General features: G+C 44.2%; 1 protein-coding gene across 2 annotated transcripts in view; it reads right to left on the bottom strand.

Annotated features, from left to right (window-relative positions):
• The window catches only part of TBC1D2B (TBC1 domain family, member 2B), a 73,929-nt gene that overhangs the window by 26,854 nt on the left and 23,856 nt on the right, over window positions 1-23,219 (bottom strand). For both annotated transcript variants that reach the window (XM_008586258.1, XM_008586259.1), the window contains exons 3-4: window positions 14,687-14,855; window positions 1,288-1,451 (exon numbers count right to left, since the gene is read on the bottom strand). In XM_008586258.1, the coding sequence (XP_008584480.1) occupies window positions 1,288-1,451; window positions 14,687-14,855 (333 nt within the window). The remainder of the gene's footprint in view (window positions 1-1,287; window positions 1,452-14,686; window positions 14,856-23,219) is intronic.

The following is a 23,219-nucleotide window of genomic DNA, read 5'->3' as shown; positions in this document are numbered from 1 at the left end:
GCGGGAGCGCTGCCGCGCTCCCAAGCGGTGCACTGTAGCAGTGCGCCACCGGGCCAGCCCCCCAATAAAGGTTTACTAAAATCCTGCCTTCTACTACTGCTGGCCATGCTAGAATCAGGCATAAGGCAGAATTTCAAAACTATTTATTGTTATTTTATGTTTAAAACATTAATATTCCTGTAATGAATTAATGGATATAGGACTGTGAATGGCTGTTAAAGGCATTATGCAAAAGGCTGATGGAGAATTTTATAAATGGATCAGGATGCCAACTCTAAACCCTGCTCAATCTTAATATTATGACAGAAACCAGACATGATATGGCACCAGATGTGAGAAAACAGGAAGTTGCTGGCCCCCCCCAACAAAAAAACCCCCATATTTTTGTCAAAATTAAAAGTTAACCCCGAGTCTGGGCAGGCCTTTGGCTCTAACTGCCAGTATACAGGAAATGCAGGGGATAGAAAAGCATGTTAAATGACCTCACAGAAATACAATTAGCAAAATCCAGATGTGGGAAATTCCTAAGCATGAAGACCTGGTTTCTTCAACAAATGTGGCAAGGGAAAAGGGAAGGAAATAGAGAGCTGTTTAGACTAAAAGAGACCTAAGAATACATCTCAATTAAATACTATGTGTGGGCCTTTTCTGGATCAAACAAAGCAACTGTAAATAGACATTTATAGGACAATTAGAAAAATAATATTAAGAATATACTGTAACTATTTTTAGATGTAATAATGAAGCTGTGGTTATAATTTTTAAAAAAGAGTCATTATCTCTTAGAGGTACATACTAAAGCATTTACAGATTCTATGGACAGATGTCTAGCATTTACTTTAAAATAATCCAGCTGAGGGTGGGTGCAAGGAGGGGTAGGAGCTTAATGGAGATATGGAGGAAATAAGAAAGGCTGTAAGCTAAAACTGCGGAAGCTGGATGATGAGCACACCAGAATTCATGATACTATATTCTCTTCTTTTGTGCACATTTCAAATTTCTATAAATAAAATTTTTTTTAAAAACCAATATTTTCACAAAGAACACCATGCTTTCCTGTTGTTCTACCTCTTGAAAAAGTTAAAGAGCCGTTGGATTGGACAGTCATTTATTTCTTGTAACATTAAATTTTTCAAGCCTTCATGTTTTATGTCCCACAAAGAGAATGCGAGCCCCCACTGGGCCTTATGCTTCTAGAGCTGGCTGCTAATAAAGTGTGTCCCAAGTGACCGGTAGTTAAAAGAAGGCAGTAGAGAGAATGACAGAGAACAGGAACCATGTTTATACCTTTGTTTCCTTCAGGGGACTGCTTTTTCTTTTCTTCCGGTACCACTGACTCCTCCAGATCCTTAGGGGTTGGGTCTAAAAGTTCCCACTCTTCATGGGTATAAAACACAGTCTTCCGACTATCATTATGCCCTCTCCCAGGACGCAAAGAAGACATTGAATTTCTGTTGGGAAAAAAGAAATGTGTTATTTAAAAAAAAAAAGGAAAACAAAAAGTAACTTCATGTATATACAACTGGCAAAAATTAAAAGATTTTATAATATCAAATGCTGGTAATGATAGGGAGAAAGGGAACTCATACACTGCTGGAAGCATAAATTAGTACTTTGAGTATTACCATGGAGGAGAACAACTCAGCAATATACAGTTAAGTTGAAGGGGTGCCCAGCCTAAGACCCAGAATTTCCTAACAGGAATTCTTAAACATGTGCACATATCTTTTGTTTGTTTGTTTGTTTTGCAGCTGGCTGGAATGGAGATCAGAACTCAAAGAGACACAAACAAGAACATTCATTGCAGCACTGTTCATATTAGCAAAAACACACCAAAAAAACAATAGAACAACCTAAACATCCATCAACAGGAGAACACGTAAATAAACTGTAGCATATTTATGCAATCAAATACTATACAGCACTTAAATAGAATTCATTTGTTCAACAAATATTTAGAGTGCCTACAATGTGCCAGGCACTATTCTAGGTGTTTATGATACTGTAGTGAACACAGCAAGATTCCTGCCCTTGTGGAATGTACACTCCAGCTAAAGCTACAGGTATCATAGAGATAAATATTTTTTAAATGTTGAATGAAAAAGGAAAGAAAATTTAAGAATGATAGGTACAGCATGATATTGTTTTAAATCTTCAAGATAATACTACTAATAGAAATTGTAATTACATACATATGTAGTAAAATTATTTTAAAAATCCACACATGAATGACAATTATCAAATATAGAATACCGGTCACCTCTGTAAAGGGGAAAAGAAAAATAAGATCAAAAAGAGAGGATTTTAACTGTATTTATAATGTTTGCTTTTAAAAATGCAACAGAAATATGACTGAATTATAAAGATGGGTAGTGGCTATCCAAGTACTCAATATACTACATGCTTGCCTGTATGCTAAAATATTTCATTAGAAGTTTTAAAAACTAGTTTGGGATTTCCACTTCTACTGAAGATAGAACAACAAGGACTGGACAAATGATAAAGTCAGTAGACAAGATCTTTAAAGATTATAATTGTATTCCTCATGCTCCAGAAGCTAGAAGAAATACTGAAAACGTTAGAGACACGGAAGACGTTTCAAATCAAATTTCTAGAGATTAAACTACAATTTTATGATGAAAAATATACTGGATGGGAGTAACTAGACATTGTAGAAGGAAAGATTTGAGAACTTGATTACACTTCAGTAGAACCTATCCAAAACAAAGCAGATAAAAACAATGGACAAACAGAAGAATGGAACGGAAGGAGGGAAGGAGGAAGCGTGGGCGGGTCAGTAAGCCATTGGAGAAGGGCAAGCAAACTAATATACATATAACTGGAGTCTCTAAAGGAAAGAAGGGGAGGAGACAGAAAAAAGTATGGCCCTAAAATTTCCAAATTTGTTGAAAACTATAAACCCATAGATTCAAGAAGCTCAGCAAACTTCAAGCACAAGAAATGAAGAAAACTATACCAGGACACATCATAATCAAATTGCCCAAAATCAATAATTTAAAAAATTTTTAAACATAGACCTAATTTACAAAAGAAAGAAAACAATAGTCAAAATTTTATTGTTAAAATGTCAAAAGGTAGGAGGTATGTTCATTATGAAGAGACATCTCAAATGAATTCAACTTTTCAACTAAAATTCATTCGGGCAGTTAGTGAATGCAGTGCTGAGGAAGAGGACATGCTCACATAAATTACCTTATTATCCCCATATTACTGGGCATGAGGCTAGCATTCTCATTTTCATATGAAGAAACACGCACAGATGACTTCCTTGGTCTAAACCATGTAGCTGCCTAGTGGCATGAATAGGTTTGAATCTACTCTTCCCAATTCCAAATCCCTCTTTTTTTTTTTTTTTTTTTTTTTTTTTAAAGATGACCAATAAGGGGATCTTAACCCTTGACTTGGTGCTGTCAGCACCACGCTCTCCCAAGGGAGCCACAGGCCAGCCCTCCAAGTCCCTCTTTACCACACCATGCTTCTAACATCCATGGGGCACCCACCAAATGTGAAAAACAGGGCTAGATCTGCTGGAAGACCAAGATAAGCAATCAGTGCCCATTTAAGACACGCAACCATTCCTGGGAGCAGTACTAAGAAGGATCTGCTCCTGAGGAGACCTGTGCCAGGGAAACTTTTTTTTTTTTATTTTGCTATGTTACATTCAGCTTCCTCACTGGGATCTAGAAACTCAAGGCACTTTTTAGGGTGATGGAAATATTTTATATCTTGATTATGGAGGTGTTCACGTTACTGTGTGTAATCTCTAGAATTCACCGTCCTGTATACCTAAAATAAGTGAATTTTTTGTAGGTAAATTATACCTCAATAGGGTTATTAAAATAAATAAACAAAGAAGAAGAAAGGTGCATCCTTTAGTGTTTTCTGAGGTGGATTAAAGGGGGAAAAAGTGGCTTCACCTCTAGTTTGAATGAGACAGATGACATTCTCATGTACAATAGTCATTTCTCAATGTTTGTGTTTTTTAACCCAATCTTTTCTTTTCTCCTTTTTATTTAAACTTTGTTGGAAGTACTTTAAAAATTTAGAAGAATGCAGAGAAATTACATAACACACCCATGTTCTCATCACACAATCACAATACACAAACATACAACCTCTTGCTAACTGCTTTAACAAGGAGTCCCCAGGAACCTGGCAATTATACCTCTTTAAGACCTGGCATGTGTTTTCTTAAAGTTCCTTTAACTTAGGAACAAGAGGGGGCCAGCAAATAAACAACATGAAGCATCTTCCATGTGCTGTTTGTGCCCTAGGCGTCCCCTAGTGCCTGGCGCTGAGCTACACACCTGCAGAGACAACTGCACAGGGGATTTTCATCAAATCCCCATGACAACCCAAAGACCAAGATGTCGTTGTGGGAAAGTCTGACTTTACAGAAATTACAGAATTGTAAAGAAAAGCTGTTTGAAAATAGTTGCTCAGAAAGAAAAAGAAAACTCTCACAAATGCTTGATATACTTTTGCTCATTTTTTGACACAATTGATTGGAGCACTGGCACCATGGGACCCACTACACCAAAGTTTCAGTTGCCCTGCCTGTGGCAAGGGTCTCACAGTAGCCTTCTCTCGTGCGGCATATTACTACTACCACCATCAATTCCAGGAGTTAAATCCTCCTCACCATTTGCCCTAGCGGTCAAACTGTGCTCCGGGATCTGGTTCTTCAAGGGTGAAAGCAGGAAGGAGAGATAAGAGTAGGGAGGATCCACCCGCAGCCCAGGGAGAGAGAACAGCGACGAGAAGCTCACATACTCCCTTGTCCCCCCCCACCACGGTTTCGCTGCTTCTAGTCTGTCACAAGGCCCACTTATTCAAAGCCAGGCTCTCACCTGCAGTCGAGGGACAGCCTTGGTGGGGGTGCGGTGCCACCTGCCAAAGCTTGGGTAACAGACAGACAGGACTGGTCTCAAAGCAAAAGCCTCTTCAAACTGAAACACTAGACAGCCAGTCCGTTTCAGCTCTTATGTGCTGCAACTCAATTCTGTGATTGTGCAACAGGGAGGTCATTACAGTGCAGGCTTCTCAAATACACTCGTCCTATCCGCGCTGGCAGCAGAGGACTTGCTGGTGAGCACGCATCTCGCCTCACACTGCACTGCAGGGTTCATGGCCTGCTAAAATGGGGCTCTTTTGGCTGGTGTTAGGGCTATTCTTTGACAGTGCCTGCTCTCTGAAGACTCCACTTTCGTTTGACAGATCTCTGAGAGAGCCTTCTGTGTTCTTCCAGGCACTGTGCTAGGTGCCTGCTGTATTACTCAAAAAACGCTCAACTGCTCTGATCCAAAATGGAAAGTCAGGCACCACCAGGTAGCAAAACGGCACCTAAATAGCTGCTGCCTCCAGACTGAACTTTTTTTAAACAAACAGGAGCAATCTCTATTATCATTGAGAAAGCCTCTCTTTCCAAGTTTACATATTTCAGATTGCTTTCTGTACAGTTTAAAATGTCCAACTAAAAGAGTCATAATTTATTCAACATCCATTTCAATTCTGACAATCAGCTAGAATTTAAAAGTTGCCGGAATTGTTGAGAAATGTCTCCATTACCCAAGGTTTGGTAGGTGGCACCGCACCCCCACCTAGGCTGTCTCCAAAGCTAACAGCTCCACAAACTCTCTGCACAGTCAAGCTTTAGGCAACACCACAACCTTTTCAGTGGTGGGACACCACCACTGAGGGGGGGAGGTTTAGACTTGCTGGGACTTTGTGGGCAGGAGAAAAGCAGGCTACCACCGGGGGCTGCCAATCAGCTCCCTCCCTCCAAACTATAAACCACATTAAGGGAAACAAAAAAGGGAGGGTCCCCTCTGATTGGCAACAGTCATCCCAATAAAGATGATTCAGCATTTCCTCCTCTACGAATGAACTCCTTGGCTATATTCTCACAAGGGCACCGAGATGTTAGTACAAAGATATCAGGACAATGCTATGAAATGACAGCAAAGTGGAAATAAGCAGAAGTCCACGGCTAGAGAACTGGTTAAATAAATAAGGGCACATCCATATAACTGAACTCTGTGTAGAATAAGAGCTCTAACGAGGACTAACAGGTTAAGACATTCCAGATAAGTGGCTACATAATGCTTCAGCTCACAGGGGCACGGCAGGTGTCCCTCCCCTCCCCAGCAGATGAAAGCATGGCTTTGGTGCAATTGGGCCTCATGACATGGTGGATACAGAGAAACCAAATGTGCAGACAGAGTGAGTGGAACTCTCCGTCACTGAAGCAGCTGTGCACTGAAGTGGCACGCACTGTGTGACCCCTTCTGCGTAAATCACACACAGACAGAAAGCTGCAGTGCAGGCTCAGTACTCATCTGAAATGTTTGGGTCAGAAGTGCTTTGGATTTTGGATTATTTTGGATTTTGGAATATATACAGAATACATACCGGCTGAACATCCCAAATCAAAAAATTCCCAATCCAAAATGCTCCAATGAGCATTTCCTTTGATCGTCATGTTGGTGCTCAAAAAGTTTGATTTGGGATGCTCAAACTGTATGCATACGTTAAGTAACTTCAGTTCTAATAGTTACTTCTAAGAAATGGACTTAGGAGGACTTTCACTTTTAACTGTACATCCCTCAACATTGGTTGATATTGCTTTTTTACAAGTGTGCATGCCTTTTACAATTAAGTACAAACATACAAATAAAAAGGCAGGCCAAATGGTGACATTGCCCGGTGGCAGACCTCCAGGCAGAGGTTGCTCCTTGCTCCTCTGGACCTGAAATACTAGAGCTCCAAGCATCTAACTGAATTGGGAGGGAGGAGATGGTCTCAGCAGACAAAAGTCCCTAAGGGCAGACTGTGTTTTCTTCCTCTGTTCCTAACCCATTACAGTACCCAATGCTCCATGAGGAGACTGAGAAATAACTGCTGAGGAGGCAGGGAGGGAGTGAGGAAGGACCACGGTGGTAGGCTGAAGAATGTCCACTGCCCACCACGTCCACGTACAAATCACTGGAACCTATGACTGTTATTTTATATGGCAAAAGAGACTCTGCAGATGTAATTAAGTTAAGGATCCTGAGAAGGGGAGATTATATTGGATTATCTGAGTGGGCCCCATGTAATCTTAAGTGTCCGCATAAGAGGGAGGCAGAGGGAGATGTGACTACAGATGTGACCAGGGAAGCAGAGATTAATGTGGCCACAGGCCAAAGAACACTGGCAGCCACCAGAAGCTGAAAGAGGCCAGGAATAGATCCTCCCTTGGAGCCTTCAGAAGAAACCAGTCCTGCCAACACCTTAACTTTAGCTCAGTGACACTGACTCTGGACCTCTGGCCTCCAGAACTGTAAAAGAATAAATACAGTTTATGGTCATTTGTTATGGCAGCCAGAGCACACTAATGCAATCACTCTCCAAGAACTCTGAGAGACTGTTCTTTGCTCTGTTCCGAACCTCAGCAGGCATTCAAGTTTGGAACATCGCAGTCTAAGTGAGAATATATTTACTTCTGGTATGATGTCTTCTGTTCTGAGGACCTAGGAACGCAGCATCGTCAGAGACCCTCTTCAAAACACCTGACATGTGTAACGTGAATGGACGAGCACATCATCCTTCTAATAACACTGAAGACCTAAGAGCAATCACCTAACAAGCACTGCCTCAAAACCGAACAGCTCAGTAAACGTGCTCTCACTGCAGGACTTCCAGACAGGTTTAGCTCCACTGGTCCCCACCCCACACCTGGGGCCTCCCTGGACTCCTCAGTTCCTCTTCTGTCATCAACCCTGCGCAGCACCCTAAGCTCCTGGTGTGAGAATGTGGGCCCTTCATGAGACACACCCTGCTCTGGCTGCCTTACCTTTGCCCAGGCATCTTTGCACTCGGCCTTTCCCTTTGGCAGGTCCTCTCCCCATCCCTCAAGTTCTAAGTCAAAACTCATCTTCACAGTAAAACCTTCCCTCACTAGCCCCTCCCCCAACCCACACCCCCAAAGAATAGCCATTTCCTCCTCGGTGCTCCCAGGGATGCAGAGACATGCTGGGTTTAGCCTTCAACCACACCTTACAGCGCCTGTGACAAAGGACTCACCTGCCTGCCTGTCTCCCCTGAGGACCTACTCAAAGGCAGGGAGGGAACCACTCTCACCCAAGGGAATGTCCTCAGCGCCCAGCCCACAGCGGAGGGGAAGAAGATCCAGAGGTGACTAGGAGGCAGTGCCAGGCCACAGCATCAGGGCAGTCCTTCAGAACTCAAACTGTGGGTTGTGAACCATCAGGGGCTATAACATTAAATTAAAGAGTTATGAAATCAGCTTTGAGGGTCGTGACGAGCATTTTTTAATAGACCGGAAGAGAAAATAGTACTTAGCTTTACTACATGCGGCAGTGAAATTTTTCTTCCAGTTTTATGTGCAGCTAACAGTATACATTTACATATGAACATGTGTGTGTTATCTGCTGTGGGCTCAGTCAAAAAAGTGAACAATACTGTGTTAGAAAGTAACGCCCTTCCCAGGAGGCCAAGCAGAAGAACTGCAGACTGGCAGGGAAGGCAGCACAGCACAGGGCAGGGGTGTGGACAGTGCACCCCCACATGCGTGCAGGGCAGAGGACAGACATGCCCCAAGCAGCTGGAGCAGCAGAAGCAAGAACAGAACAATTCTGCACTGGAAGGACACTGAGCCCTTAGCTCATCACTCTTCCTCAGTTAGGTTCTGGATGCCCACCACATGCCAGGCACTGTGTGCAGTGCTGTGGATACACCAGGGACGACAACACAGACAGGGTCCCTGCCCCTGTGGAGCTCCCAGCCTCGTGAGGACAAGTAGGCAAAGAAATGTAATAGGTACAGATGGTGGTAAGGGCTGTGAGGGGAAAGCACAGCAGGGAGGCATGTGGGAACAGGGAGGGCTTCCCTGAAGGGTGAGCAGGGGTAACCAGAGAAGAGAGAGCCCTTCCAGCAAGGTACGGCCTGAGGCGGGGCCCTGTGGCGAAGATGAGCATTTGAAGAACCCATAGAAGCCAAGTGGCCCTGCAACAGAGGAGACCACTGGGATCAGAGCCCACTGGACTTGCAGGCTGCAACCCAAAGGCTGTGCTGTTGAACATGGCCTTTGGCCTCTGAAAGGCTGAGCTAGTGGAATGTACTGATTTAGGTCACTAAGAACAGGGTCCCTGCAACAGGTGGACTCAGAACCAGCAGATGATACAGACAGGTCCCTCTCCCCAGCCCCCAACTCTAAATACAGTAGGAGACTTGAGACAATTGCTCCCTTGGTGGCCCAAGACAAGGCACTGATGCCCCGGTTTCCTATGTGGAATCAGATGACCGTACATTCCAGCCATGGTTAAAGATCTCCAAGTCTATAGGCCAAAGCCATTGCTCTCTCCTGACTGCAGTGATTTCCATGGCACTGTCAGGCAACAGTGGCCCTTCCGACGTATGGGCCCCTAGAAATGCATGAACAGAATCAAGATGGAGAGGATCGCTGGGACAGAACTGCTAAGCACAGCCTCATGGTCCCTGTAGAGCTGTCAGAGAAAACTAGGCGCCGATGCCAGCAACACAAACCCACCCTGGCCAACCTCCTGCAATCTCTGAAAATCCACGGGCCCAGAAGCAAGTCACCTTTCTTCATGCTTCCCTCTCCAGAGGCCTGGCTTTTAAAATGTCAGTGTGAGGCAGCAGCATGGTGACTACCTTCCTCGTCTTTCTTGGCAAAGACAGAGTCGTGTCTTGCAACAAGGCAAATTACAAATATATACCACGGTACAGCTACTGCACATGAACAACTTCCCCAAATTCATCAAACATCTGGGTACCTGCTTCAGGCTGGGGTGGGCCCTCTGCTATGAACTGGAGATGAAGGCATGAGTCACCAGGCATGGTCCTGAGACTGTGAGTAAAACCAAATAGATTCCAGAGAACACCAGCCCCATACACAAATAACTATTTCTACCAGGCCTGAGGGGGTCAAGAGAGAAGCAAAAACAAAGGGTCAGAGCAGGGCCAGCTGCAGGTCCAGAACCTTGTTACCAGGGGCAAGCCTGGAGAATGAACACACCTTCCTGACCAGCTCAGCCTTCACACTTGCCCTTGAGAAAGGCACCCTCCCCACAGGACATAGGGAGGTGAAGACCCACTTCACTTACTGGCTCAAAGGGGTCAGAGCAATGACAGTGGGAGCAACACCAGCACCAGCAGGATGGACTGTGCAGCCACCACTTACAATGGGCCAGATACCATGCAAGGCAGTTCTTATTTATAAACTTAACACTTATACCTATCCACTGGGGGAGGGAGTTCACACTCACACACACACACACACACACACACACACACACACACACACACACACACACACACACACACACACACACACCAATTTACTAATGCAGAAAATAAAGCTCAGAGAGGATAAGTAACCGCTCAACAAAACATAGCTAATAAGTAGCCAGGCTGGGATTCCAAACCCTAGGCTGACTATAACGCAATGCCACTCCTAAGTAGAGGCAGAGCGAGACCCAGAGATGGACGCACAGTCCAGGCCCTCAGGGACACAGAGCCCTGATCACTGCCATCAGTGCTGCTGCAGCCTAAATGCTCCTCCCACACAAGGCCAGGGGGCGCTCAACCGCTGCCTGGGCTTCTGCACACACACACACACACACACACACACGTGCATGCAGGCATATGCTTTCTCACTCTTGCTTGCACACTCCTACCACTGAGCACGCACACTCACACACACATGGGCTGGCCAAAATTTCACAAGAGAGCTAGTTCTTTTACCTGATGTGATCTGGACTGTTGGTAGGTTAAATGAAAAAGCACGTCAAAGCAGGAAGCCATGTGAAAGTGACTTAATACAAACACATGTATGCATAAACTGCGTGTAAGCATGCATGCCTCTGGCAGTCTACTGAGGCAGGCCGGCCAGGGTGCTTCTTTGAGTTTGGGGCTACTAATTGCAGTTCCATTATCTTTCTTGAATAAATCACACCCGTAAGACATGGTCTAACTTTACCGATTTTGCTTTGGCTCTTCTTAAAAAAGTAGAACAAGGACAGTTGTGAAATAATCTAAGCATAGAGCCTTACAGGTTTTTAACAAGTTTTTTCTCTGATTATTCACAACCGTGTCACCCACATCTTCAAAGCAATTTTTATTGTGACTCACCTTTATCAAATTTTCCTTAAGCGTTCAATTCATTTTTCATAGAAACAACATTCCTTTTTATACATTATGGGGTTACTAAGTACATCTTTAAGTTACATAATTACAATAACAAGTACAACAGGCAGTAACCAGCTGACTCTTGGTAAGTCTGCAGCTCAGCTAGGGGAGCAGAGGTGGGACACCCTGAAGTAACTCATTAGCCTCATGCAGTCAGCGTGCACCATGGCTCCAGATGGAGTTTAAAATGCCAGTTCATCAGGGAAGCTGGTTAAGAGAGTTTCAACTGCATTAATAATTAGAATAAAAGCACAGACAAGCATTATGGTTATCTTTTTAGCCATAACCACACTCTCATTTTGGTACCGTTTTGAATCCATTAAAAAAATACAATTTTGGGGGTGGGGTGGCTGGCTGGTTTAGGGATCCAAACCCTTGACCTTGTGGTTATCAGCACCACGCTCTCTCAAGTGAGCTAACGGGCAGCCCCCCAAAATACAATTTTTGAGCCATTCATTTATAATATCGGAATAAAATAGTTTTACTGTTTCTATGGTCATCAATCCACCTAAACTATTTTATTTAAACCTTCATAAAGCACGAGTAAAAAAACAAAAGAAAAACAAAAAACCATAAACACCTAAGATCCATCTGCCAATCAATAAGCATTAGGGTTTCTACAAAAAGTAATCCCATGAACCTTTGTGAAGAATGCCTTTGCCAGGAGCTGTGTCACCCCCAACAACAGCAACAACTAACCCTTATCTGGTCCTTACTAAGTGGGAGGCATTGTTCTAAGCAGATTACCTGTATTAACTCATCATGGTATATCAATCTCCTGGAGTATATATGATGATTATCCCCATCTTACAAATGAGAAATGAAGGCACAGAACGTTAAGCAACTTGCCCAAGTTATCCAGCTACTAAGTGGCACGGGGGGAAGTGAACTAGGATAGTCTGGCTCAGTCACTACGCTACACTGAAAAGGCACAGTTGATAGAAGACAATGCTTAGTGATGCTTAACCCTGAACGTGATCTGTCAGTTGTCACACACAGAAGTGACTCACACAAGAGATATTCACTAATCACCCTAAAGCTCAAGGACGAAAGCACCCAATGTTACAAGTCTGTCTCCACCTCATTCCTCCATCTAACTTTGAGGGCAGAGAGGCTGCTTAAGTATGAAAATCTGGCAAACCAACAGTCCACCAAACATGTTCTCATGATGAAAAGTGGAAGGAGCACTGGGTCCCCAATTAAGGGACCTGGATGTGCACTTCAGCTCTGCCATACAATTACTATTTGACCTTGAGCAAGTCACGGCACCTCTCTAAGCCTCAACGTTTTAACCCGCAAATAAAGGGATAGCCTCTCCGTGGTTTTCTGATGTTTTCAGGAGCACAGAATTTTTCTTTACTGAGAAGCCCTGTACGTTGAGACAGAGGCAAACAGTGCTGTCCAGCTGCAGGTACCCTGGGGAGCAGCCCCACCTCACCTCCCTACCCCTTCCCCTGGGTGTAGGAGATGTGTGGGATTCAATCAGACCAGACAGGGCATGCCGGACAGATACGCACATGGTGGGCAAAGGTTCTGGGATGAAGAGGAAGGCCAAAACAGAGGCTCGGAATGTGAAAATACAGTGGAACAGCTGCCCAAGGAACAGACCAAACTCATACTGTCAAGAACCTCAAATGTCAGAACAGGGAGCTTGGAACTGAACTGACCCTGCAGGCTGAGGGCTATGAGTGATGCTTCTGACATAGGGTGACGACACATTAAGAGCTGTTTGAAGAGGCGAGAATGGCAGGATGTAGATGGACAGGAGCAGAGCAGGACCAGGGGGTGGGACTGCTGCCTCAAGCCACAAGGGGGGAAGGCAGGGCCCACCACAGGGCTCTCCCTCACAGATGCTGGTCTTCTGGGTCTGGGACCCCTGCCACATCCTACTTGGTTCCAGCATACACCTATACCTTTAGAACCAAAGACACACAGAAAACAAATCTTTCTCACACTGAATGCAACAACAAAGGTACAAAAGAAACTACAACTTCTCTACCAATCCTTATTTTCTAATCTAAGCCAAAGCTCTTAAGGTTCTGTGGTTACCAAGTAGATTGTTTCAAAGAGTAGTAAATACACCTCCACTCAAAGAACTCCCTCCTACAACTCAATAAAAAGATAATGCCGTGAAAAATAGGAAAATATTCTGAATAGATGCTGCTCCAAAAAAGATATACAAGTAGCCAATAAGCACATGAAAAGATGCTCTACACTATCAGTCATTAGGGAAATGCAAGTCAAAACCACAATGAGCTACCACTTCAAATCTCCTAGGATGGCTAGGATCAAAAAGACTGACAACAGCAAGTGTTGGTGAGCACATGGAGAAACTGGGTGGGAATGTCAAGTGGTGGAACCAGAACAGAGTCTGACGGTTCCTCAAAAGGTTATGCACAGTCACCATATGACCCAGCAATTCCACTCCTAGTACATACCCAAGAGAACTGAAAACGTGTCCACACAAAAACATGTATACAAATGTTCATAGCAGCATTATTCATAATTGCCAAAAGGTGGAAACAACCCAGTGTCTGTCAAATGATGAATGGATAAGCAAAATATAGCATATCTTTAAAAGGGAATATAATTTGGCCATAAAAGGAAATGAAGCACTGATACACACTACAACATGGATGAACCTTGAAAACATTATGCTAAGTGAAAGAAGTCAGACCCAAAAGATCTCATATTGTATTGTGCCATTTATTTGAAATATCCAGAATAAACAAATCCATAGAGACAGAAAGTAGATTAGTAGTTGCACTGGGTTGGGGCAGGGGGGTAGTGGGGGAGGGAAAGGCAAGAGATTGCTAATCGGCATGAAGTTTCTTTTTAGGGTGATAAAATTCTAATTTTAATTCTAAAATTGATTGTGGTGAGGGTTGCACAACTCTGTGGATATACTAAAAACCACTGAATTGTACATTTCAAGTGGGTGAATGGTATGTGAATTATATCTTAACCAAATTTTTCTTTAAAAACCAAAAAAACCAAAAAAAAAAAAAAAAACCCGCCTCCACTCTCACCAGCCCGTGAACAAGAAGAGAATAGATACCCAGAGCCCAGGACCTGGGCCAGCCCTGGTGTTCTGGAATGGGGGTGGGCCCTAGATGCAAGAAGCCCCAGTTCTGCAGCCTGGGAGCCTTGTGACTTTAGACACATACTTTCCCTCAGCTAGTTTCAGTCTCTGTAAAATGTCAACCATGTGACCTACCCCACAGAGTTGAGCAACTAACTTAAACCATAAGTGTGAAAATGTTTGGCACAGTATCAGGCACAGAACAGGCACATCATACAAGCTAAAAAAAATAATGATCTATGGGAAAGTACGTTGTAAATGTCAAAGACCTTCACAAGTGTAAGGTGGCTTAATAATTTCATATATAAAATTTACACATATTATCAGAAGTAATCCATTTTCAATTTCATATGCTGCTTTCCAAAGACTTACTTGAGCTCACTGCCCCACTGTTTCAGAGAGTAAAAATTAATGGAATTTGGATGCCCTGGGGCTGGCTGATTCGCAGCTTGTTCTCCCACTAGCTCTCCAGGGACAGTTTCCACAGCTAGGACATTTCTGGCTTTTTCTGCAGAAGCATTTGGGTGCGGGTAAATTAAATCTGAAAGAAAGACAAACAAATGTCAGTTACTCAAAACTTCCACATGAAACCTGATATCCTACATGAAACACTGACTTGATATACTATATAAAAATCTAACCTATAAATAATAGTATATTTTTAATGTGCACTATATAAAAATATAACCTATGGGTGGCTTTGGTGTTCTAAAACCATTTTCATCTAAAGTAAATCAATGTTTCTAAAAGGAAGGTTGTGTGATATGCTTCAAACCACCAAGAATTCACAGTGCTGGCCCAAGGACAGAAAAGGCTAGGATTTTTTTTATTTTTTTCCTTTTTGTCTTTTTTACTGACCGGTAACGGGATCACAACCCTCGGTGTTGCGCCCGTACCAGGGACCAGCAACGGGATCGCAACCCTCGGTGTTGCGCCCGCACCGCGCTCAGCCAGTGAGCGGGAACCAGTCTCCACATGGGATCCGAACCCTCGGCGGGAGCGCCGCCATGCTCCCAAGCGGTGCACTCTCCAGTGCGCCACTGGGCCGGCCCAGAAAAGGCTAGGATTTTCCTCCTGTATTGCAGGTCTGTAAACCTGATAAACCTGTGATCAAGGTCTATTCACTTGTACTGATAAGGAAAAATTTCCAGGATAAACTGTTAAAAGAAGGTAAAAGAAGCAAAGTGCAGATAATACTACATTCCCTTTTCTCCAAGAAAGTGGGAGGGATACAAATATAAATATATTTGCTAATATTTACAAATAGTGACAATGAAAAAATAAATTTGTATATCACAGATTAATAGTTCAGTAAATTCACAGGCAAACACACTGATGTCAAAGCACAATCAAATTTCATATCTTTAAAATGTAAGCTTTTGAATTAGTTTGAAAATGACATGATGCCCAGCATTTACTCCAAAATAACAATATTTTCTTACTTAACAAATAAATAATAATATTTGCTTCAAAATAACAAAGTGGATAGGGGTATCAATGAACAAGAGGGCTCATAAAATAATAATTGTTGAAACTACCTAAAAAACTTGGAGGTAATATTGTGTTATTCTCGCTTTGCAGACGTTTAAAATTTCCTATAATAAAAAATTCATTTTTAAAAGTTTTGACAAAAAACATTTCCAACTACAAATACTTTGCATTCTTCCAAATGACATAATCTCTCTGAGAACAGGGTATATTCATAAACAGAATTTAACATTATTTCGCAATAATCAATTTTTTTTTTTTTTTTTTTTGTCTTTTGTCTTTTTCCGTGTCCGGCAACGGATCGCAACCCTCAGTGTCGCCCCCGTACCGGACCGGGGACCGGCAACGGGATCGCAACCCTCGGTGTTGCTCCCGCGCCTCGCTCAGCCAGTGAGCGGGATCCAGTCTGTATGTGGGATCCGAACCCTCGGGCGGGAGCGCCGCCGCGCTTCCCAAGCGGCGCACTATCCAGTGCGCCACCGGGCCGGCCCCACACCTATTTTTAATAAAGCATCCTCACGTCAGCAATATCAACCATCATTCTTTCTGTGAAAACAAAATCAGAGTGGAACTGCTGACCACTGATATCCAAGAAAAATTAGTTTCTAATCAGATGAGCCCACAATCAAAGTCATTGAAGACAAGTCTCCATAAAGGCCACAGAGCACTGGTAAAGAAAGCAGAGCACTGGGAGTCCCAGGCTGCACGGGCTCCTGGAGATCAATGTCCCAAATGAGAACACCTTATGACGGGCTTGCACTTTATAAGCAGGTTACTAACTTGACCACAATCAAGTGTGGGAAGAGCTGCAAGAACACACTGGGAAGGTATCTTGAGTGTGACACAAGTGACTGCTGTGTATCTATCCAGAATTTGGCTCTGGCTAGGAAAAGCAAGAGGGTGTGTTGGGGACAGAATTACAGGCTTGGTAATGGATTACAAGCTTGAGTCAGGAGATAAGAAGTTCAAACTTCCACAGATCCCCAGTTGCTGGTTCAAATTACTATCATGTATTAAGCACTAGGCACTGAGGGTACAACAACCAATGAGACAGAGTTCCCACCCTAAAGGAGGACGTATCTAGGAGAGAGACATGAAATAGTAAAACATCAAGTTCCCAGCCACTAGTTCCTGGTATCCATACCCTTCCTTTGAGCCTTACGGTTCCACGAGATATATCAGGGACTACTAAAGGGAGATGAGAAAAGGGCCCTGCCCTCAGCTTCAACCACAGTGGCTCCTCTCTTCACTCTTATAAATATTGGAGTTCCTCTTAAAATTTCGTTTGGAAATGAGCTTTGAATAAACAAAATAAAAACAGTTCAAACACCACTAATCCAGTCCGGTCTCCTTATCTACTTTGTGTGTCAGGACACTAAAGCCCAGAGCCAGGGCTAGAACCTAGTCATCTGCCTCTGCAGTACACGAATATCACAAGGCAAGGAGAGATGGCTGTACCTATTACAGGAGGCACGGTGCCTGGAACATGGAGGGCACTCACCATTTGGAAGTGCATGTGTTAGTCCATGGGCACACAGGGCTCTAACTCCTTACTTCAGAGAAAGGAGAAAATGACACACAGGCTTCCAAAGGCTGGTCTTTTACTGACCCATCACACGCTAAGCATTACAATCCTAAGCCAAGGCAGGAAGTAAAGACAGCAAACAGTCCTCATTTCTGCAGCAAGCCAAGTCCAGCCCTCTCTTCCTGTGTGGGCTGTAAGCAAGGTGATGATCGGGCTCTTTGCAAGTACGAATTGTCAAATGCTCTTGTGTGGCAAAGTGCCCATTACCATGAAAACCCCATGCCTTGCAGCAAACCTCAGCCCATAGTGGAAATGCTTCCTCAGGAACTCAGAGGCCCTGGGTGGGGTGAAGAAAAGGGACTGGGGACCAGGGAAGAACATGCTGAAGAAACAATTTCTAAAAGTATTTGACTTGAAAAAGAAGCCATTTCCCAGCTTAATACACTTTTGCTGGTATTGTTATTTTTGCCTGGTTTTTGGTTTTTAAAAGACCACATGAGATTTACTTAATTACAATTGGAGCTGCTGGCTTCTCCTCAATACATGTCCTAACATTAGAATTCAGGGAACCACCTCAGGAAGGACATTGAGGGAAAACACAAACTAGGACGTGGGAACATTTCCTCAAAAGACTTAAGAGGATGGACTGGTGTTCATGAACATGTTCTTTGTCTTGCAGCTTCAGTGGGAAGAGAAAGTCTGTGCTTGAAATTTTAGGTGTTTGGAACTTCTCTGTTCTTTTAAAACATTTTCAAATGCCTAAATGACAACTCAGAGGGAGTTTTCCACTGCAGTGCTTACATTTCCCAGGTTCTGATTCCAGCGCAGCCTCTTAATTCCAGTGGGACCCACGGCAGTCTCAGCTTCCCTGATCTCCAAGAGTCCTTCCCACTGGCATACTGTAACATATGATGCCCAAAGTCTCCTGCTGGGACCCTTCTGCATGGCACGTTCCTGCTCACATCTGCACCGCCTCAGAGAGTGTTTCCTCCTCTCTTGCTCCTATCCTACCCTGCTTCCTCAGTCAGGCCCAGGTGCTCCACCAGCAACCTCTCCGGACAGCACAACTGCATCCCATGGAAGAATTTGCATGAAGCCCAACCCAGGCCTGCAGCAGCATCCAAGAAAGGAGAAAAGAGCACTGGGAGAGGGCTGTCCTCACTGCCTCAGAGAACACTGCACATGAGAGTCTGCAAGTGAGTCACCACTGGGATGTAGGGGAGGACTAGGTAAGGTTAACCTGAAAAGGCTTTTTTTTCTTTATCAAAGTGAGTTTTAATCCAGATTGTGAAGGAGTGGTCAGGAAAAGTAGAGATATCTTCCAAGTGAGGACGAAGTGTGCACCTAAGCACCAAAAAGGAGAGGCAGTGAGCCTCCAGGTCTGAGAGCCCTGAGGGTGGCCAGTCCACGTGTCTAGTCCATTGCCTGTCCTCCCCACCATCCACCAAAAATACAAATCTGTGAGAACTGGACCCCTGGCTGATTTGCTAACAGCTGCATACTCAATACCTAGCATAGAAGAACTCAATATTGATAGAATGGCTGAATTAATAAATATAAGACTAACTTACTAACATGGTGTGGTAGGAAAGCCCTTCTGTGGGTTGAGGAAATGGGGCAGGAGGTGGCAGAGGCCCTCGCAGTTCTCAAATAGGTTTAGACTCATCGTCCCTCCTGACTTCTCTCCTGCCACCTCGCCTCTGACAGACTCCCTGGATTAGGGGAAGGGGATGCACACCCAACTCTGTGGTTTCCCTCTCTTCTTCTCCCACTCTTTCCTATTCTCCTGCAATCCAGCTCAGTCCCCCTCACCCTCACCCCCACCCACATCAATCCTGCATTCATCTGCACTGACTCCCACCCAGATCTGGGCTCGGGATGTCTCCACTGGCACCAAACCCAAAGTGTCCCTTCAGGCCCTCTCCAGGAGGCTTCAGAAGACTCTTCCCAGAAACAGCTGGACTCTAACCCCACTCAGCATCTCCCTCCTGTCCTTCCTCCCCACACCCACGCCCTTTCAAAGAACCTTCAAACCAGAAGAAACCTAGTTCAGAGAGCATCTTATTTCACAGATGGGGAAACCATGATGTGCTCAAGGTCCCATAAGCTTTCTCCACTAAATCATCCTGCCTCTCAGGTACAACACTGGCACCTACCATGACTTAGACTTTATTTTTATTTTTATTATTTTTTTTTCCTTTTTGTCTTTTTTCGTGACCGGCATCAGATGGCAACCCTCAGTGTCGCGCCCATACCGGACCAGGACCGGCAATGGGATCGCAACCCTCGGTGTTGCGCCCGCACCTCGCTCAGCCAGTGAGTGGCCGGTCTATATGTGGGATCCGAACCCTCGGTGGGAGCGCCGCCGTGCTCCCAAGTGGCGCACTGTAGCAGTGCGCCACCGGGCCGGCCCATGACTTAGACTTTAAAACAACGCATGGTATTTTGTAGTATTTTACCAACAGGATCACTTTCTGGGATCATGACATTAAATGATGAAGTGCATGTAATTCCTATGGCACTTTCAATGCTGGGTCTGCATTCCACTCTACGGTTTTTCTTCTGACAGCCCTGGACCCTGCACAGCTGCCCAAGGACTGAAAGGAGCAGCTACTCCCCTTCCCCTCCCCCTGCTCCCACACAGGCTGCTAAAGTGTGGCAGTTAAACCACACGATGTGGCTACTTCAGAGGAGGAAATGTGTGGTCATCCCTCAAACCGCCTTCACAACACAGTTTCTACAAGAAAGACTATCCATATTCAAACAGGTACTTAGGCACCCAAGCATGCAATAAGTGCTTTTGTACTCCTGAGCTCTCAAGAAGTCTTAAAAAGAACAGGGTCTTATTAGCCCTGGCTTGTTTTCCTATGAGTTTATGTGAGGAATGAAGTAAACAGAATGTGCAGGACATACATGAGGCTTTGCCTTTGGGCATCTACTCCAGCCACCTCATTCTCAACAGACATGAGAGTCTGCAGACCCCTGACTTTATCTTTGCAAATTATTCCTTTGTGTTGAAATTAGGTCTTTATCTATCCACACATAGATGACCATGCAGAATGGTGTTTGAGGCATGGCAGATTTGAGGACAGACTACAGAACTGAAAACAGACAGAACAGATAAACAGATTATAAAGCCATCCCACTTTCTAATATTTGATGGATTAATATAAAACTGCAAATTACAATTGCACAGGTAATAGTCTTACTCTGAAGACATAGTCTAGAAACAAAAAATTAATGGAGGCCATTATGTGACAGTGCCAGCTAACTACTGAATATTCATTCCAGCTTTTCCTTACTTATAGACCTTGGTTTTGATGGTGGCCATATGCTCGGCTTAAAAGACTTGGCTCCCCAGACTCCCTTCCAGCTAGGAATGGCCATGTGACACAGTTCTAGCTAATGATGCATAAGCCAAAGGTTTCCGGGAAAGCATTCTCCTTTCTGATACAGGTGCCACCCCCAGGGGCAGCTAGCATGAGTAGGAAAGCTGATACACACTAAGGCTGGAGAACAGAAAGTTAGAAACAACCTGGGCTGCTCAATGGCACTGGTGAGTAGCTATACCAGCCATAAACTACCTATCACGTGAGACAAATAAGTCCCAATTTGTAAATCCCAATTAGTCAGGTGTCCTGCTAATTGCAGCTGAGCATAACCTAACCCATTCAAAATGACATCAACACATATACATCTTTACACCTAATGATGCAGTTTTCCCTTTGATCCTATAACAGAACTATGAAGGAGGACGGACAAGCTTCATTTCCACGGTTCATAGTTTGCCAACCCTGTATTAGAAGATAAGCGACTTACTCAGAGTCCGACAACTAGTAAACATCAGAACCAAGACTCAAAGCCAGGTCCACATGGCTTCTTCCACAGATCACTCATGGATATACGGCCTTCCAAGATATACTCGTACAACTGGCTGTCAATGGAAAATGTTAATTCCCTATACCCATCTATATTGACTTTAGGCGCCAAGAGTGTCCTGATGGGTGACTTAGTTAGACTACAAATGGGTGACAAGGAGACAATAGTAGTAAAAGTTTTATTTTTTAATGCAAATCAGAGTTATAAAAATATCTGTCGTCAACTCTAGCTAGAGTTAGCATGGTTAGGCTAAGCTGAGCAGATAACTGCTAGCTTGGCTCCAGAAGCATTACAAAGCACTGCCCATAACATACCATGATCTTTCAACCAGTTTTCACCTCTGATGATGAAACAAAAGGGGCTAAAGCCTTTTCTTCTTGACTTCCTGCTTTAGACTTTCTGACTTCCTGAGTTATTATAGTCTTGAAAATTGCCCGGTGGTCCAAAGTTTCATTATTTGTTCTTAGAAGCTATCTAAAAATTGATAGAAGTCTAAAGTTACAGTCATTTCTACACATAAAATTTTCAAAGTCACTCCACCACTCTTCAGATAAAGTCCACAGTCCCAAGGCCAGCCATCAAGGCTCTCCCAGGTGCTGGCCACTGCTGCTTTCCACCTGCACCTGTGCTGACCTGCAGCTCCGGAAGGGTGCCATGCTCCAGCTCTCTCGCCTGACTCCCTTCCTCCCTTTACCTAACTCCTGGTCACCCTCTAGGTCTCAGCTCATATGTCACTTCCTCAAAAAGGCACCAGCCACCTGGAAGCTACGCTCAGCCCGCTCAAGGGCCTCTCATGCTTACCTCACCTTGTCTTTGCATGACACTCCGCTTGATCAGAAACCCCATGAGGGGTGTCTACTTTGCTGAATGAGTACATGTCAGATGGCACAAGCCCTAAATTCCTACACGTAAGTCCCAAAACCAAAGGAAGAGAGCCAAATATGGGCTTCGGATGTTTTCTCTGACTCCCCAGCCACAGCATATTGGCTTAAAAGAAGGAAGAATAGGGCCGGCCCAGTGGCGCACTGGAGAGTGCTCCGCTTGGGAGTGTGGCGGCGCTCCCGCCGAGGGTTCGGATCCCATGTGGAGACCGGTTCCCGCTCACTGGCTGAGCGCGGTGCGGGCGCAACACCGAGGGTTGCCATCCCGTTGCCCGTCAGTAAAAAGGACAAAAAGGAAAAGAAAAAAAAAAGAAGGAAGAATAGGTGTTATAAAGAGACTACAAGGCCAGGTGCTACTTCTTTGCCCTCCCTTCAGGTTAACACCTAGGGTCTTTGCTAGAGAGAAGCACTTTGTGTCTTCAGAATAAAGGAACTGAGGCAAACCAAGTATCTTCCATGCCAAAGGCATTAGCCACCATCATGAATGCTGTTGGTTTCCCTATAGGGTTTCCAAATGTTCCAAATGACTTAGATACTCAGTTACAGAGCTTCTTCTGATGAAAAGCGCTATGGCAATGGCTTTTTAAAAAACTCAGTCAACAGTGACTAGAAACTTGAACTAAGCAAAGAGGGGCATAAACTTGAAAATGAAGGCAACACCTCAGCTCTTGGTATACTTAGACTATTAAGACATCCATAAAAATGACTTGAGCTCTCTCACAGGAAACATCAACAGGTGCAAAATATATACAGTAATTTCTCACTGAACAGAGGGTTAACCTGCTAAAAAACACTGTGACTAGTAAAAACAAGGCAAATTTGGAGAAGAAAAATTAAAGTCTAAGGCAGCATTTGTTTCTGGAACAAATCCGTTGCATGTGGGCTGACACCATCCTCGGTGTGACAGGGTACTTGAATGCAGCCCTGTGATCTGTAAGCAGAGGGTCTCACGGGTTTTATGAAGTATAGACCACATCTCTTCATGACGTGTTCAAACTAGCCCATATTGACTTACGTTTTAATGTGCACTCCTTTGTTACCTTCAAAAATGCTAATATAATGGCCTGGCCTTTTTATTAGGCCTAACTTCAAGGTTCAGAAGTCTGGGGGTTTTTTTTGGGGGGGCCAGCCC

Source organism: Galeopterus variegatus, unplaced genomic scaffold, assembly GCF_000696425.1.
Source record: "Galeopterus variegatus unplaced genomic scaffold, G_variegatus-3.0.2 Scaffold3904, whole genome shotgun sequence".
Taxonomy (NCBI): Eukaryota; Metazoa; Chordata; class Mammalia; order Dermoptera; family Cynocephalidae; genus Galeopterus; species Galeopterus variegatus.
Note: the sequence above shows the minus strand (reverse complement) of the source record. Positions and strands in the feature narration are given on the sequence as shown.